The sequence below is a fragment of the Suncus etruscus genome, chromosome 12 (assembly GCF_024139225.1).
Source record: "Suncus etruscus isolate mSunEtr1 chromosome 12, mSunEtr1.pri.cur, whole genome shotgun sequence".
In the NCBI taxonomy this organism is placed as follows: domain Eukaryota; kingdom Metazoa; phylum Chordata; class Mammalia; order Eulipotyphla; family Soricidae; genus Suncus; species Suncus etruscus.
Genome location: NC_064859.1, coordinates 88,879,566 through 88,892,260, shown reverse-complemented (window position 1 = coordinate 88,892,260; position 12,695 = coordinate 88,879,566). Strand labels below are relative to the sequence as shown.

General features: G+C 46.5%; 1 protein-coding gene across 1 annotated transcript in view; it reads left to right on the top strand.

Moving 5' to 3' along the window:
* Nucleotides 1-6,762: 6,762 nt before the first annotated feature.
* Nucleotides 6,763-12,695, top strand: part of ATAD2B (ATPase family AAA domain containing 2B) — a 150,623-nt gene continuing 144,690 nt past the window's right edge. Inside the window, exon 1 of the mRNA XM_049784505.1 lies at nt 6,763-6,987. Within this exon, the coding sequence (XP_049640462.1) occupies nt 6,763-6,987 (225 nt within the window). The remainder of the gene's footprint in view (nt 6,988-12,695) is intronic.

Genomic DNA, 12,695 nt, shown 5'->3' with positions numbered 1-12,695 from the left:
GGTTTTGGGGCTGATATCGAGGTCTTTAATCCATTTGGATTTTACCTTTGTACATGATGTTAGCTGGGGGTCTAAGTTTAATTTTTTGCAAGTGGCTATCCAATTGTGCCAACACCACTTGTTGAAGAGGCTTTCCCTGCTCCATTTAGGATTTCCTGCTCCTTTATCAAAAATTAGATGGTTGTATCTCTGGGGAACATTTTCTGAGTATTCAAGCCTATTCCACTGATCTGAGGACCTATCCTTATTCCAATACCATGCTGTTTTGATAACTGTTGCTTTGTAGTACAGTTTAAAGTTGGGAAAAGTAATTCCTCCCATATTCTTTTTCCCAATGATTGCTTTAGCTATTCGAGGGTGTTTATTGTTCCAAATGAATTTCAAAAGTGTCTGATCCACTTCTTTGAAGAATGTCATGGGTATCTTTAGAGGGATGGCATTAAATCTGTATAATGCCTTGGGGAGTATTGACATTTTGATGATGTTAATCCTGCCAATCCATGAGCAGGGTATGTGTTTCCATTTCCGTGTGTCCTCTCTTATTTCTTGGAGCAGAGTTTTATAGTTTTCTTTGTATAGGTCCTTCACATATTTAGTCAAGTTGATTCCAAGATATTTGAGTTTGTGTGGTACTATTGTGAATGGGGTTGTTTTCTTAATGTCCATTTCTTCTTTATTACTGTTGGTGTATAGAAAGGCCATTGATTTTTGTGTGTTAATTTTGTAGCCTGCCACCTTGCTATATGAGTCTATTGTTTCTAGAAGCTTTTTGATAGAGTCTTTAGGGTTTTCTAAGTAGAGTATCATGTCATCTGCAAACAGTGAGAGCTTGACTTCTTCCTTTCCTATCTGGATTCCCTTGATATCCTTTTCTTGCCTAATCGCTATAGCAAGTACTTCCAGTGCTATGTTGAATAGGAGTGGTGAGAGAGGACAGCCTTGTCTTGTGCCAGAATTTAGAGGGAAGGCTTTCAGTTTTTCTCCATTGAGGATAATATTTGCCACTGGCTTGTGGTAGATGGCCTTCACTATATTGAGAAAGGTTCCCTCCATTCCCATCTTGCTGAGAGTTTTGATCAAGAATGGGTGTTGGACCTTATCAAATGCTTTCTCTGCATCTATTGATATGATCATGTGGTTTTTATTTTTCTTTGTTATTGATGTTGTGTATTATGTTGATAGATTTACGGATGTTAAACCAGCCTTGCATTCCTGGGATGAAACCTACTTGATCGTAGTGGATGATCTTCTTAATGAGGCATTGAATCCTATTTGCCAGGATTTTGTTGAGGATCTTTGCATCTGCATTCATCAGTGATATTGGTCTGTAATTTTCTTTTTTGGTAGCGTCTCTGTCTGGTTTAGGTATCAAGGTGATGTTGGCTTCATAAAAGCTATTTGGGAGTGTTTCTGTTTGTTCAATTTCATGAAAGAGTCTTGCCAAGATTGGCAGTAGTTCCTCTTGGAAAGTTTGATAGAATTCATTAGTGAATCCATCTGGACCTGGGCTTTTGTTTTTTTTTTTTGGTTTTTGGGCCACACCCGTTTGATGCTCAGGGGTTACTCCTGGCTATGTGCTCAGAAATCGCCCCTGGCTTGGGGGGACCATATGGGACGCCGGGGGATCGAACCGCGGTCCTTGACCTGATTACAAAAAGACCTCACCCCAGAAGTTTATTGGCATAAGACAGACTCTGGGTTCCAGGCATACCAGTCTGTCCAACTCCAGTCATTCTCAAGGTCCCAGTGAAACTTTTGCACACTTTAGCTATAGTTGGTATCAGACTTTTATATTTAAAGACTCTGGATTCTGTGCATTTCTTTCGTCGATGTCAGGCTGATGTGGAGCATCCTTTAGTTTCAGCATATCATTAAATGCAGAGCGATCTGCCCTGCATGCAGACTTTTGCTGAGTCGCCTGGGTGTTGGGAGTACTCTTTGGAGTAAGTCAATGCCAAAGCAGTGGTAGGTCTTCTTTGGTAGAGGCTTGGATCCTGGGAATGTTAAAGACAATTGTGATTGTTTCTATAGTTCAGTTCTTCTGAGACCTGAGCCAAATCATTATGCCAATGTTCAGGGTAAAGGCCTAATTACATTACCAAATTTGTGTTCCCATCTCTATTAGATAAAAACTTGTTTGCATATGTATTATTTTCTCATTTTAATGTGCCTATGTAAAAGAGAAGAAATGCCACAAGATATTGTTGGTGCATCTGGGGGCCAACGAATAAAGTCCAACATTTCCTGTAACTTGGTATAAACATGAAATCTATACAGTTACTCTTTTACCAGTATTGCTTATAAAACAGATCTCACAGGGGGAAAATCAAACAATCAAATAACTAATCTAGTGGGCAAAATTGTCACTATATGAGGATATTTGAAAAGAGTTATAGATGTTAAGGGAATACATCTGAGATATACAAAAGAGATGCATGTGACCCTTTTATGTTTTAAAAAGAAAAAAAAGAAAGAAAACAAGGGTATTTGAAGACAACAGGTGATAGTTGAGTTTGAGGCATGTTTTGCGGCATTACAGAACCCTATATTGTCCTTGAACTAGGGGTTATGCTGAAGCTGATTCCGGTATCATGCAACAGTCCATAGTTTGATTTGGGGGCATGAGGGACCACCAAGCATGGGTCAACAGGCGTGTTAGTTGTAGTTGTTTGTATAGGCATGAGCTGAGGACTGAGAGGGTGTCATTCAATGAGGAGCTGGATGGTGGTGTTGGGGCAGAAGGTCAGTCATGGTGTCTACCCAATCAGGAACTGAGGATAAGGAGGGTTGAATAAGGGGAAGATAATGGTTCAGGGTTTGGGTATGAGGAGGTAGGAGAGACAAAGGGGTGAGGGGAGAGGCAATACATAAAAGACTAGACAATAAAGGTCAATTTGAGTGTTTTATCAGAATCTTGGGCATCCTGATTCTATTCCTAGGAACAGTCTAGTATCAGGAACGTTTTTGGATAATGCTTAAAAAGTACATTTGTCTTTGCGCCCACACGGTTTTGAAAAATAGTCTAACTAGCAAACAAAACAGGGGGTCGAATATACATAGGGGAGGGGTTTCCCTCCTCCGCCTGCCCCCCAGGGTCCGAGTTGCCAGGGCCGGCCATGAAGACCTGCCTGGCGTGGTGGGTCCCAGTCTCCTGGACCAAGTGTTCAGCCCAGGAGATCTGTGGCCCACTGTCTGGCCAGTGACCCTAACATACCAGAAAAATAGAGGGACGACTTTCCTGGCATGTGCGCTCTGCTGGGTCCAACTTCGAGCTCCTTGGGGACCATATTTAATGCCAAGGATTAAACCTGGTTTGGTTGCATGGAATACAAGCACCTCACCTACTATACTGTCTTTCCAGCCCCCACTTTGGATTTTGGTTTTGGGCTTCACTAGGTGATACTCAGATCTTACTCTTGGCTTTCGCTCAGGTATTACTCAAGATGGTGCTTGGGAGATTACATAGTGTTCTATCTGATACACTGTTGCTTTGACCATCTCTTGTATTTATTTATTTATTTTTGGGTCACACCAGGCAGTGCTCAGGGGTTACTCCTGGCTCCATGCTCAGAAATCGCTCCTGGCAGGTTTGGAATACTGGGATTTGAACCACCATCCTTCTTTGCCTAAGGCAAATGCCTTACCGCAGTGCTATCTCACTGGCCCCGACCATCTCTTGTATTTTAAAAAAATATATACTTTGTATATATTTGGAAATATATACTTTGTATATATTTGGAAATATATACTTTGTATATATTTGGAAATATATACTTGGAATATATACTTGGAAATGGGTCCCAGTGTTCTGGCTCCTTTTCTTTTTTTGTGGTTTTTGGGTCACACCTGGCAGTGCTCAGGGTTTTTTCCTGGCTCTGTGCTCAGAAATTGCTCCTGGCAGGCATGGGGGACCATATGGGACGCCAGGATTTGAACCGATGACCTTCTGCATGAAAGGTAAATGCCTTACCTCTATGCTATCTCTCCGGCCCCACTTTTTCTTATTGGTTCTCACCAAGAACTTCTGCATGGAACAGATAGGTACTTTCCTTTAACCCAATCACTGTTCTCTTTGGTTTCCTTTTTCACAGGTTTCAGGGAACAAGTCTAGCTCAAGTTAAACATTCTCTCTCTCTCTCTCTCTCTCTCTCTCTCTCTCTCTCTCTCTCTCTCTCTCTCTTTCTCTCTCTCCTCGCTCTTCTCTCTCTCTCTTGCCCAGGGTACACTTCTGGCTCTGTGCCCTAATAACTCCTGGCAGGCTTCAGGGATCTATATGCATTGCTGGGGATCAAACCGTCATCAGTTGCATACAAGGCAAGCACCCTGCCCAGTGTACTATCTCTCCAGTCCAACATTAATTCTCTTGACAAAGAATCTTTCCTTGGAGGTTAAAGTAGATAGTACAAGCGGGTAGGGTGTTTGCCTTGTACGTAGCTGTTCTGGGTTCGATTCCTGGCATCTCATGTTTCCCTGATCCCTACCAGGATCTCTCCCCCCCACCAGGAGACTGATCTTTTTTTTGTTTGTTTTTGTTTTTGGGCCTCACCCGTTTGACGCTCAGGGGTTACTCTTGGCAATGTGCTCAGAAATCGCTCCTGGCTTGGGGGGACCATATGGAACGCTGGGGGGGTCGAACTGTGGTCCGTCCTACGCTAGCGCTTGCAAGGCAGACACCTTACCTCTAGCACCACCTCTCCGGCCCCCGAGACTGATCTTTTAACATTAAACACATATGCTTCAAAATAGCCCCTTAAAAAATAAAGCACACAAGCTAAAGGCCAGGGGGGTGAGAAATTTGGGGGAGAAACATTTCTGTGTACAAGATCAAGCCTGTATTGCCTGTTTGCTTACTGGGTGATAGTGATACTGTGTGATCTGAAGTGGTGCGAACCCCTAAAACATAGTGCTGCAAACCAATAGTAAAATCATAAAACAAGGGCCGGAGAGATAGCATGGAGGTAAGGTGTTTGCCTTGCATGCAGAAGGACAGTGGTTAGAATCCGGGCATCCCATGTGGTTCCTGGTGCCTGCCAGGAGCAATTTCTGAGCGTAGCCGGATGTGACACAAAAACCAAAACCAAAACAAAACAAAAAAACAATTACAGACCCCCACACCCTCTTGCCACAGGTAATATATTTAGTATGTCTTGAGCTCCTAGGTAATGAGTGGGGGAAAACATAGGTCTTAGAGGTGACAGTTTCCTGGTATGTGTGTGTGTGTGTGTGTGTGTGTGTTGTGTGTCTCTCTCTATGTGTGCCTGCGTCTGCTTCCATGGATACTAGCCTGCTTCCCAAACGGAAAAAGCTCTCCATTTTTAGAGCTGTTGACCGACGGGGGTGGGGGGGTGGGGGGGAAGCCTGGATGGCTAGGATGCTCTAATTGCCGTACAGCCTGGTGACTTGTGCAGCACAGAATTTGGGTCTTCCGTTTCTCTTGGGGGGGGGGGAACTGAACTTCTGCTCGTTATGCACAACGCAGCGAGGATTTGGGGGAAGGGACACGATCCGATCCCTCCTTTAGAACAGACCTAATGAAACAAACATGTTTGCCTTATTCATTTCTCAAGTGAAAGCACCAATTTCTTACTTCTGTGTGCCTCTGTGTCTATGTGCTCACATATAAGCATACACATATATGTATGTATACACACATATGTAGATGCATGCTTGCGCGTGGGGGGCGGTCAGCATTTTGCAGTGGGCATCGTTGCATCGTTTTAGGGTGCAGCCGCGATCAAGGAGCCCCCCAGGGCTGGGAAGATTCCTTCCTTCCTTCCTTCCTTCCTTCTTCGTGGCTGCGCCTTGGTTCCGGAGCCCACGACCCTGGCCTGGCTTTGTCTGGAGGCGCGGGGTGCTGCGCGGATTCATTGCACCCCGTCCCGCTGCCCCGTCCCCCGACACCCCAAGCCGGGCGCGCGTGCCAGAGCGCACAGATCTGTTTGCTCACAGTTGTCATTCTCCCTTTCGCAGCCGCGGAACGAAGAAACCCCATCTCCTCTCGCCTGGGGGAGGAGGGAGGGAGGGAGGGAGGGGGATGGCAACTGGGTCTCGGCGCCCCCCAAAGCCCCCATCACCGGTGCCCCGTCCCTCCCTCCATCCCTCGCCTTATGGGGTCCCGTCCCTCCTCCCCTCTCTCTCCCTGTCCTCCCCTCTCCCGTCTCCCCTCTCCCGGGACAGTCCTCCAACCCTGGGAACCATAGAGCTGACGCCGCCCAGAGCGTCCCTTCCCAGGCCGCCGCTGCCGCCTCCTGACGTCACGAAGTGGGCGTGACCACCGGGGCCAGGCTAGCCGGGGGCGGAGGGCGCCGCTCGCTCGCTCGGGCTAGGCCACGCACGGGGCCTGGCTGGCTGGCTGGCTGGCTGGCTTGGCTGGCGGGCCGGTGGGCGGGCCTGCAGCGCCCCGCGGCGGCCAGGGCGGGAAGTCCCGCGCGCTCGTCGGCCCAGCCCGGCCCTGCCCGGCCCTGACGCACGGACGGAGCCCGGCGCGAGCGAGCGAGCGAGCTCGGGAGGGAGAGAGGGAGAGGGAGACGGGGAGAGAGAGACAGACAGAGAGAGAGAGAGAGGGAGGGAGGGAGGAGAGAGCCATGGCGGCCCCGCTCGGCTCCCGCTGAGGCGAGGCGAGCAGAGCAGAGGGCGGAGGCGGAGGCGAAGCCGGCGGAGGACGATCGGGAGCCTCTCGGCCCCTCTGCCCCGCGGCCCGGCCCGGCCCGTCGGCCTCGGCCTCGGCCTCCCGTCCTCCCCGCGAGCGGCCGGCCGCCGGCCATGGTGCACACGCGCAAGAGCTCGCTGCGCCTGCTGGGCTCCAAGGCGCCGGGGCCTGGGCCTGGTCCCGGGTCCGGGCCCGGCGGCGATCCCGGGGCGCCGGGCGGCAGCGGCCATTTCATCTCGTCCCGGACGCGCTCGTCCAAGACCCGCGCCGCCAGCTGCCCCGGCTCGGGCTCGGGCTCGGGCTCCGGCTCCAACGCGGCGGCGGCCGACGAGGCCCGGGTAAGCCGAGGGAAGGCGCCCGCCCAGGCTTTGTCTGGCCGGGCCGGGCCGGGCCGGGCCGGGCGGCTCGGCTCGGAGGCGCTTTTGTGTCCCGCCCGGCCGCCGGTCTCCGGGGCATCCTTCTGGCTCTCCCGGGGGTGCCCCGGGGGGCCGGGCCCGCCAAAGTTTGCTGTGCGTAAGTGTGTGTGTGTGTGTGTGTGTGTGTGTCAGGCGCCGGCGTTCACTCCTGTGTTTGCATGCATGCGTGCGTGCGTTTGCAGGGCCGTGGGTGGCTGCGAGCAGGTTGGCAGGCTGGCAGGGAAGCAGAGCGATCACCCCCCGGGCTCCGGCCTGCTGGGCCACCCTGCCTGGCACGGGTGCGCAAAAGTTTGTGCAGCTGCCCCGGCTGCAACTTCTTGGCGGCCCAAGGAGCCTGGAGGCAATGTGACTCTGTGTGTGTGTGTGTGTGTGTGTGTGTGTGTGTGTGTGTTGGGGACAACGACAACAACAACGAGGATTTCGGCTCGTCCTCACCCACCCACCCACCCACATCTCCCAGTTGCGCTCTCTGGGTTGTCTTCGACCGCCTCTGGCCAGGCATGGGGTTTACTTTTGACACAAAAGGTGAAGTTAAGCCCTTGTCGCACAATGTGTGTGTGTGTGTCTGTGGAGGAACTGAGCATTTGTTTTGAGGAAGGCAGGGATGCTTAAAGACTTAATTTTACTTGATTTTTTAAAGTGAGCCCAACGATCTCCAAGTGGAAGGTAGAGCCTAGACTAGCATCAGCTGAGAAAGGAAGTCCCTTCCAAGGAATAATCGATAGATTGGCGATGAAGCCCGCCAAGTATTTGCTGGTGCCCTTAAGAGGAGGTTAACTTCACCGCAGGGGAAGGAAGGTGGCTTGGAGTCTCTGTATTCTGCATAGAATGAGTCTTTGCATTGGCCAGCCCTGCCAAAGCGGAGGATGCTTTGGTTTCTGTTCTGTATAGGGTCGTGAGGTTACGGGGAGTGTATGTGTGTGTTAGGGTTTTCTCTGCATCTTAGGGTTAGAACAAGCACCAGGGAGAAAAAATTGAGGTCAAATGCAACAGTCTTCCTTCCTTCCTTCCTTCCTTCCTTCCTTCCTTCCTTCCTTCCTTCCTTCCTTCCTTCCTTCCTTCCTTCCTTCCTTCCTTCCTTCCTTCCTTCCTTCCTTCCTCCCTCCCTCCCCCCCCTCTCTCTCTTTCTTTCTTTCTTTCTTTCTTTCTTTCTTTCTTTCTTTCTTTCTTTCTTTCTTTCTTTCTTTCTTTCTTTCTTTCTTTCTTTCTTTCTTTCTTTCTTTCTTTCTTTCTTTCTTTCTTCTGTATCCTGTAATGTAGGCCTAGACCTTGAAAAAAAACTAATTGACTTTGAGCTTGCTAAGAATTTGGGAAGTATTTTCAGGCCGTTTTGCGGATGAACATTGCTGAGGTTGAGACAGGGAAGCTGAAAGTTGTGCAAACTTCTAAACAAGTAACCTGAAAACTAGGCTTTTTTTTTTTCTTTTGGTAGAAATTATTTCCAAATAGGTGTAATAGGCTCATGGCCTTTCACAAGCTGGTACGTTTTCAAATAAAGTACAGTTTAAGGAAGGTTTGTCCTCGCCACTCAGCACACATAAAATATTTAGAATGTAAGCATTTAATTGTATAATGCCATGAATGCCTCGTCTATTAGAGCAGTGCCTAATTCATCCGAAGCAATTAGCTCATCTGTCACTGATCAGTTTGTGGTCCCATGCTTGAATTCATGGATCTTATGCTGTCCTTACCCCCGCGCCCCCCAGGAATAAGGTGAGGTAATTTGTCAAGCAGCTGTTATGGAGATGTTAAAAGGCAAGGGATCAATAGTCTAATGTAGAAATGAACATTTCGTAGCTTTTAAAATGGCTGGAATGAAAGATAGTAGGGTTTGGGGTTTGCTCTTTCTGGAATGATGCTAATGATGAAATTTTGTTTCAAGGACTCTTCCTATTTCTCAGGTACTTTGAAACGCCTGCTTTTCAGGTTTAAGATTTGTATTCTGCCTCTCTAATAGATGATATAATGATTTAATTGCATTCATAGTAAAAAATGAACAAGACTCACGTATTGGCTGTTGAGAAGGCGATACATTATTATTCTGAACTTGCTAGATTTTTTTGTACTATGTATTGGTGACGCGTGTTGTTATTTCTTGGCTTGGTCTTTCCGCAAGTGGGTTGATTTGCGTCTTGGTAAGCATTTCCTCGCCAGTTGGTTTTATATTACAAGACTTTAGCACTCTTCCTGGTTTACCCTTTTTGGTGTACTTAAAGGCACCCTCTCTCCGGAATCCTAGACATTTGCTGTTGTCTGTAAAGCTTTAGCTGATGAAAAATGAATATGTTGCTGCTATTTCATTAGGAGATCGTTATTTTTATGTTAGGAAGAAATGCAGTCACCTTATAGTGTATGTGATTTTATATTATGTTCATCACTTTACATTTGAGGCTGATTATTTTCTGACTTAAAATTATTTCTTCCTCTAGACACATGTATTGTATTTGTTCTAAAAAGCTGTAGCACTATATAGCTTTCAAATAAGTGTAGGGTAGGGAAATAAATATGCATTTTATGGGTTATTGCTGTGTAGGGTTTTTTTTTGTGCACCCACTCTTTTTTTTTTTTTTTTTTTTGTTGTTTGTTTGTTTTTAGGCCACACCCGGTAGTGCTCCGGGTGCTCTGACTCAGAAATTACTCCGTGTCAGGCTCAGGAGACCTTTGGGATGCCAGAATCAAACTGAATCAGCGGTGTGCAAGGCAAATGCCCTCCCCGCTGTGCTATGTTTTGTGGCCACTCTTAGAGTCAACTTGACTTGTATTTTTCATTTAGTTGTAACTACTTCTGAGTAGTTGGCTTTTTTTGTTTGTTTAGCAAGTGTGAAACTAGGCCTTTTATTTATTTTTTTTAAGGTCAGTTAATCTGACCTTGGCAATTAACATTTATGTGCTCCACCTAAGAGCATCCTCAGCAAACAAACTAATGGTGTTCTCAGTATTGGAAAGGAGTTTTCTTCTGAAAGAATGACTTTTCTTACTCTTTAGGCCTGTTTATTGGTACTTTGACTTTGACACTAGTTTTTTTTATGTGTCTATATCCCTGTTGTGAGGGTCAAAAGAAGTAATTTGAGTAACTTTGTAGGTAAATTTGTTTTATTTGATTTTATTAAAAAAAAACTTTAGGTTCTGTAACACATTCTCTCTCTCTCTCTCTCTTTTTTTTTTTTTGGGTTTTTGAACCACACCCTGCGGTGCTCAGGGGTTACTCCTGGCTGTCTGCTCAGAAATAGCTCCTGGCAGGCACGGGGGGACCAGATGGGACACCGGGATTCGAACCAACCACCTTAGGTCCTGGATCGGCTGCTTGCAAGGCAAACACCACTGTGCTATGTTTCTGGGCCCGTAACACATTCTCTTTTTTTTTTTTTTTTTTGGTTTTTGGGTCACACCTGGCAGTGCTCAGGGGTTATTCCTGGCTCCAGGCTCAGAAATTGCTCCTGGCAGGCACTGGGGACCATATGGGGCGCCGGGATTCGAACCGATGACCTCCTGCATGAAAGGCAAACGCCTTACCTCCATGCTATCTCTCCGGCCCCGTAACACATTCTCTTAACTCTTCTCTTTAGCATGTTTTTATACTGTAGTACTATTCTCGGACTTGCCAACACAACACAAGTTAGAGTAGTTGAGTGTTAAACAGGAAAGTCTGAAAAAGGAAATGTATATAACTCAAATGAGGGAAGTAAAAATACTCGTTCTTTGGATATTATGTTCACATTTAGCACCATGCTGATAATATTTAGTAATGTAGTGAACGGTTTCCCTTGTGACAATTCTGAATCAAAAAGAGGTGTGATAGTAGTCATTGGATATCTCAGGTAGCTAAAATATTTGCTTAAAAAATTGCCCACCTTCTTTTTTTTTTTTTTTTTTTTTGAGCACACTCTACTGTGCTCAGGTCTTTTCCTGCTTTGTACTCAGGGGCCCAGAGGACCATATGCGGTGCTATAGTTCAAGTTTGGGCCAACCACATGCAAGACAAATGCCATACCCCTGTACTATTGCTCTGGCCCGTAAAAAAAGAATCTCACTTAAAAATTTTTACTTACTGGCCATATGTATAAAAGGTATATGTGTAAGAGGTATTTTTTAAGGTAGTGGAACACCTGTGGAAACGAATGCATATTCTATATTCCTTAAGTCATTTTCTTTGACTAGTAGAATTTTTTTTTCTTTTCTTTTTTGCTTTTTGGGTCATACCCAACGGTGTTCAGTGTTCTTAGAACTTGTGGCCCAGTGTTCTAGGGTGTCTGCTGGTGGTGCCCAAGATCATGCAGTGCCAGGGATTGAACCCAGCACTGTATTGCCCCGTCTGTGCAATTCATACATTGCAGCCCATGGAGCTATTTTCCCAGACAAGAAAATTGTCTTTTCAGCCATTCTTTGATAGGTCCCTGATTGCATGTCTTTATATACCCATATACCTCCATAGAGCTCAGCCTACAGCTTTTGAAAACCAGCCGGACAGGTTGGTAGGATTACCACTCATTATGGGAACCAAGGAGTCCAGCCATTGTCTGTACTTGAATGAACAATGATCTTGTCTCTTCAAGGATTCTCTTCAGAAAAGGGTCATGTATCTTAAATTTTATTTTTAGCATTTCTTTTTGATTACAAAAGTGATTCTGTAATTGTGTGTATTAGAGTTGAATCTTTTATTTTATGGAATATTTTTCGTTATACTTCCTTATTAGGAGAGAACTTTTTTTTTTTGCCACACCCAATGTTATGTTCAAGACTTCTGACTTTGCATTCAGGGATAGTGTGATTACTGGTCAGCTTGGGGGAACCATGTTGGGTGCTGGGGATCAAACCCAAGTTGACCTCATGCAAGGCAAGCACCCTACTCACTGTACTATTGCTCCGGCCCCTATTGGGAAAGGGTGTGTGTGGAGAGAGAAGAGAGAGAAGAGAGAGGAGAGAGAGAGAGAAGAGAAAGACTGAATAAAAGAACTTAGAAAAAGTTGGGTTTTTTATTTTTTGGGTGGATGGGGCACACCTAAGTTGTACTTTGAGCTTATGCCAAGGATCACACTAGAATTCCTTGAGAGCAAGGCAAATAAATGCCTCCTCCCACCCCGTTCTATCTCTCCCAACATTTGAAATTTTTGAATAAAATGAGATATTTTGGGGTTGGGAAAATAGCTCAGTGGGCTGCGAGTTTAATCCCCAGCTTTGCATCCCAACATTGCCAGGTGTGAAGTTTTGTGTGTGTGTGTGTGTGTGTGTGTGTGTGTGTGTGTGTGTATGTGAGAGAGAGAGAGAGAGAGAGAGAGAGAGAGAGAGAGAGAGAGAGAGCGCTCCCACTCACTCCTGCAAACAAACAAAACACTTTCTTTATGAATGAGACTTGGAATGTGGCTCAACGTGAAATCCATGCTTTGCATGCATAAGATCTAGGTGCTACAGCGGAGTTTGCCTTGCAAGCAGCCGATCCAGGACCAAAGGTGGTTGGTTCGAACCCGGGCGTCCCATATGGTCCCCCGTGCCTGCCAGGAGCTATTTCTGAGCAGACAGCCAGGAGTAACCCCTGAGCACCACCAGGTGTGACTCAAAAACCAAAAAAAAAAAAAAAAAAAGATCTAGGTGCTATTACTGGTAAACAAAAACTGTACAACTAAACTAAGGGT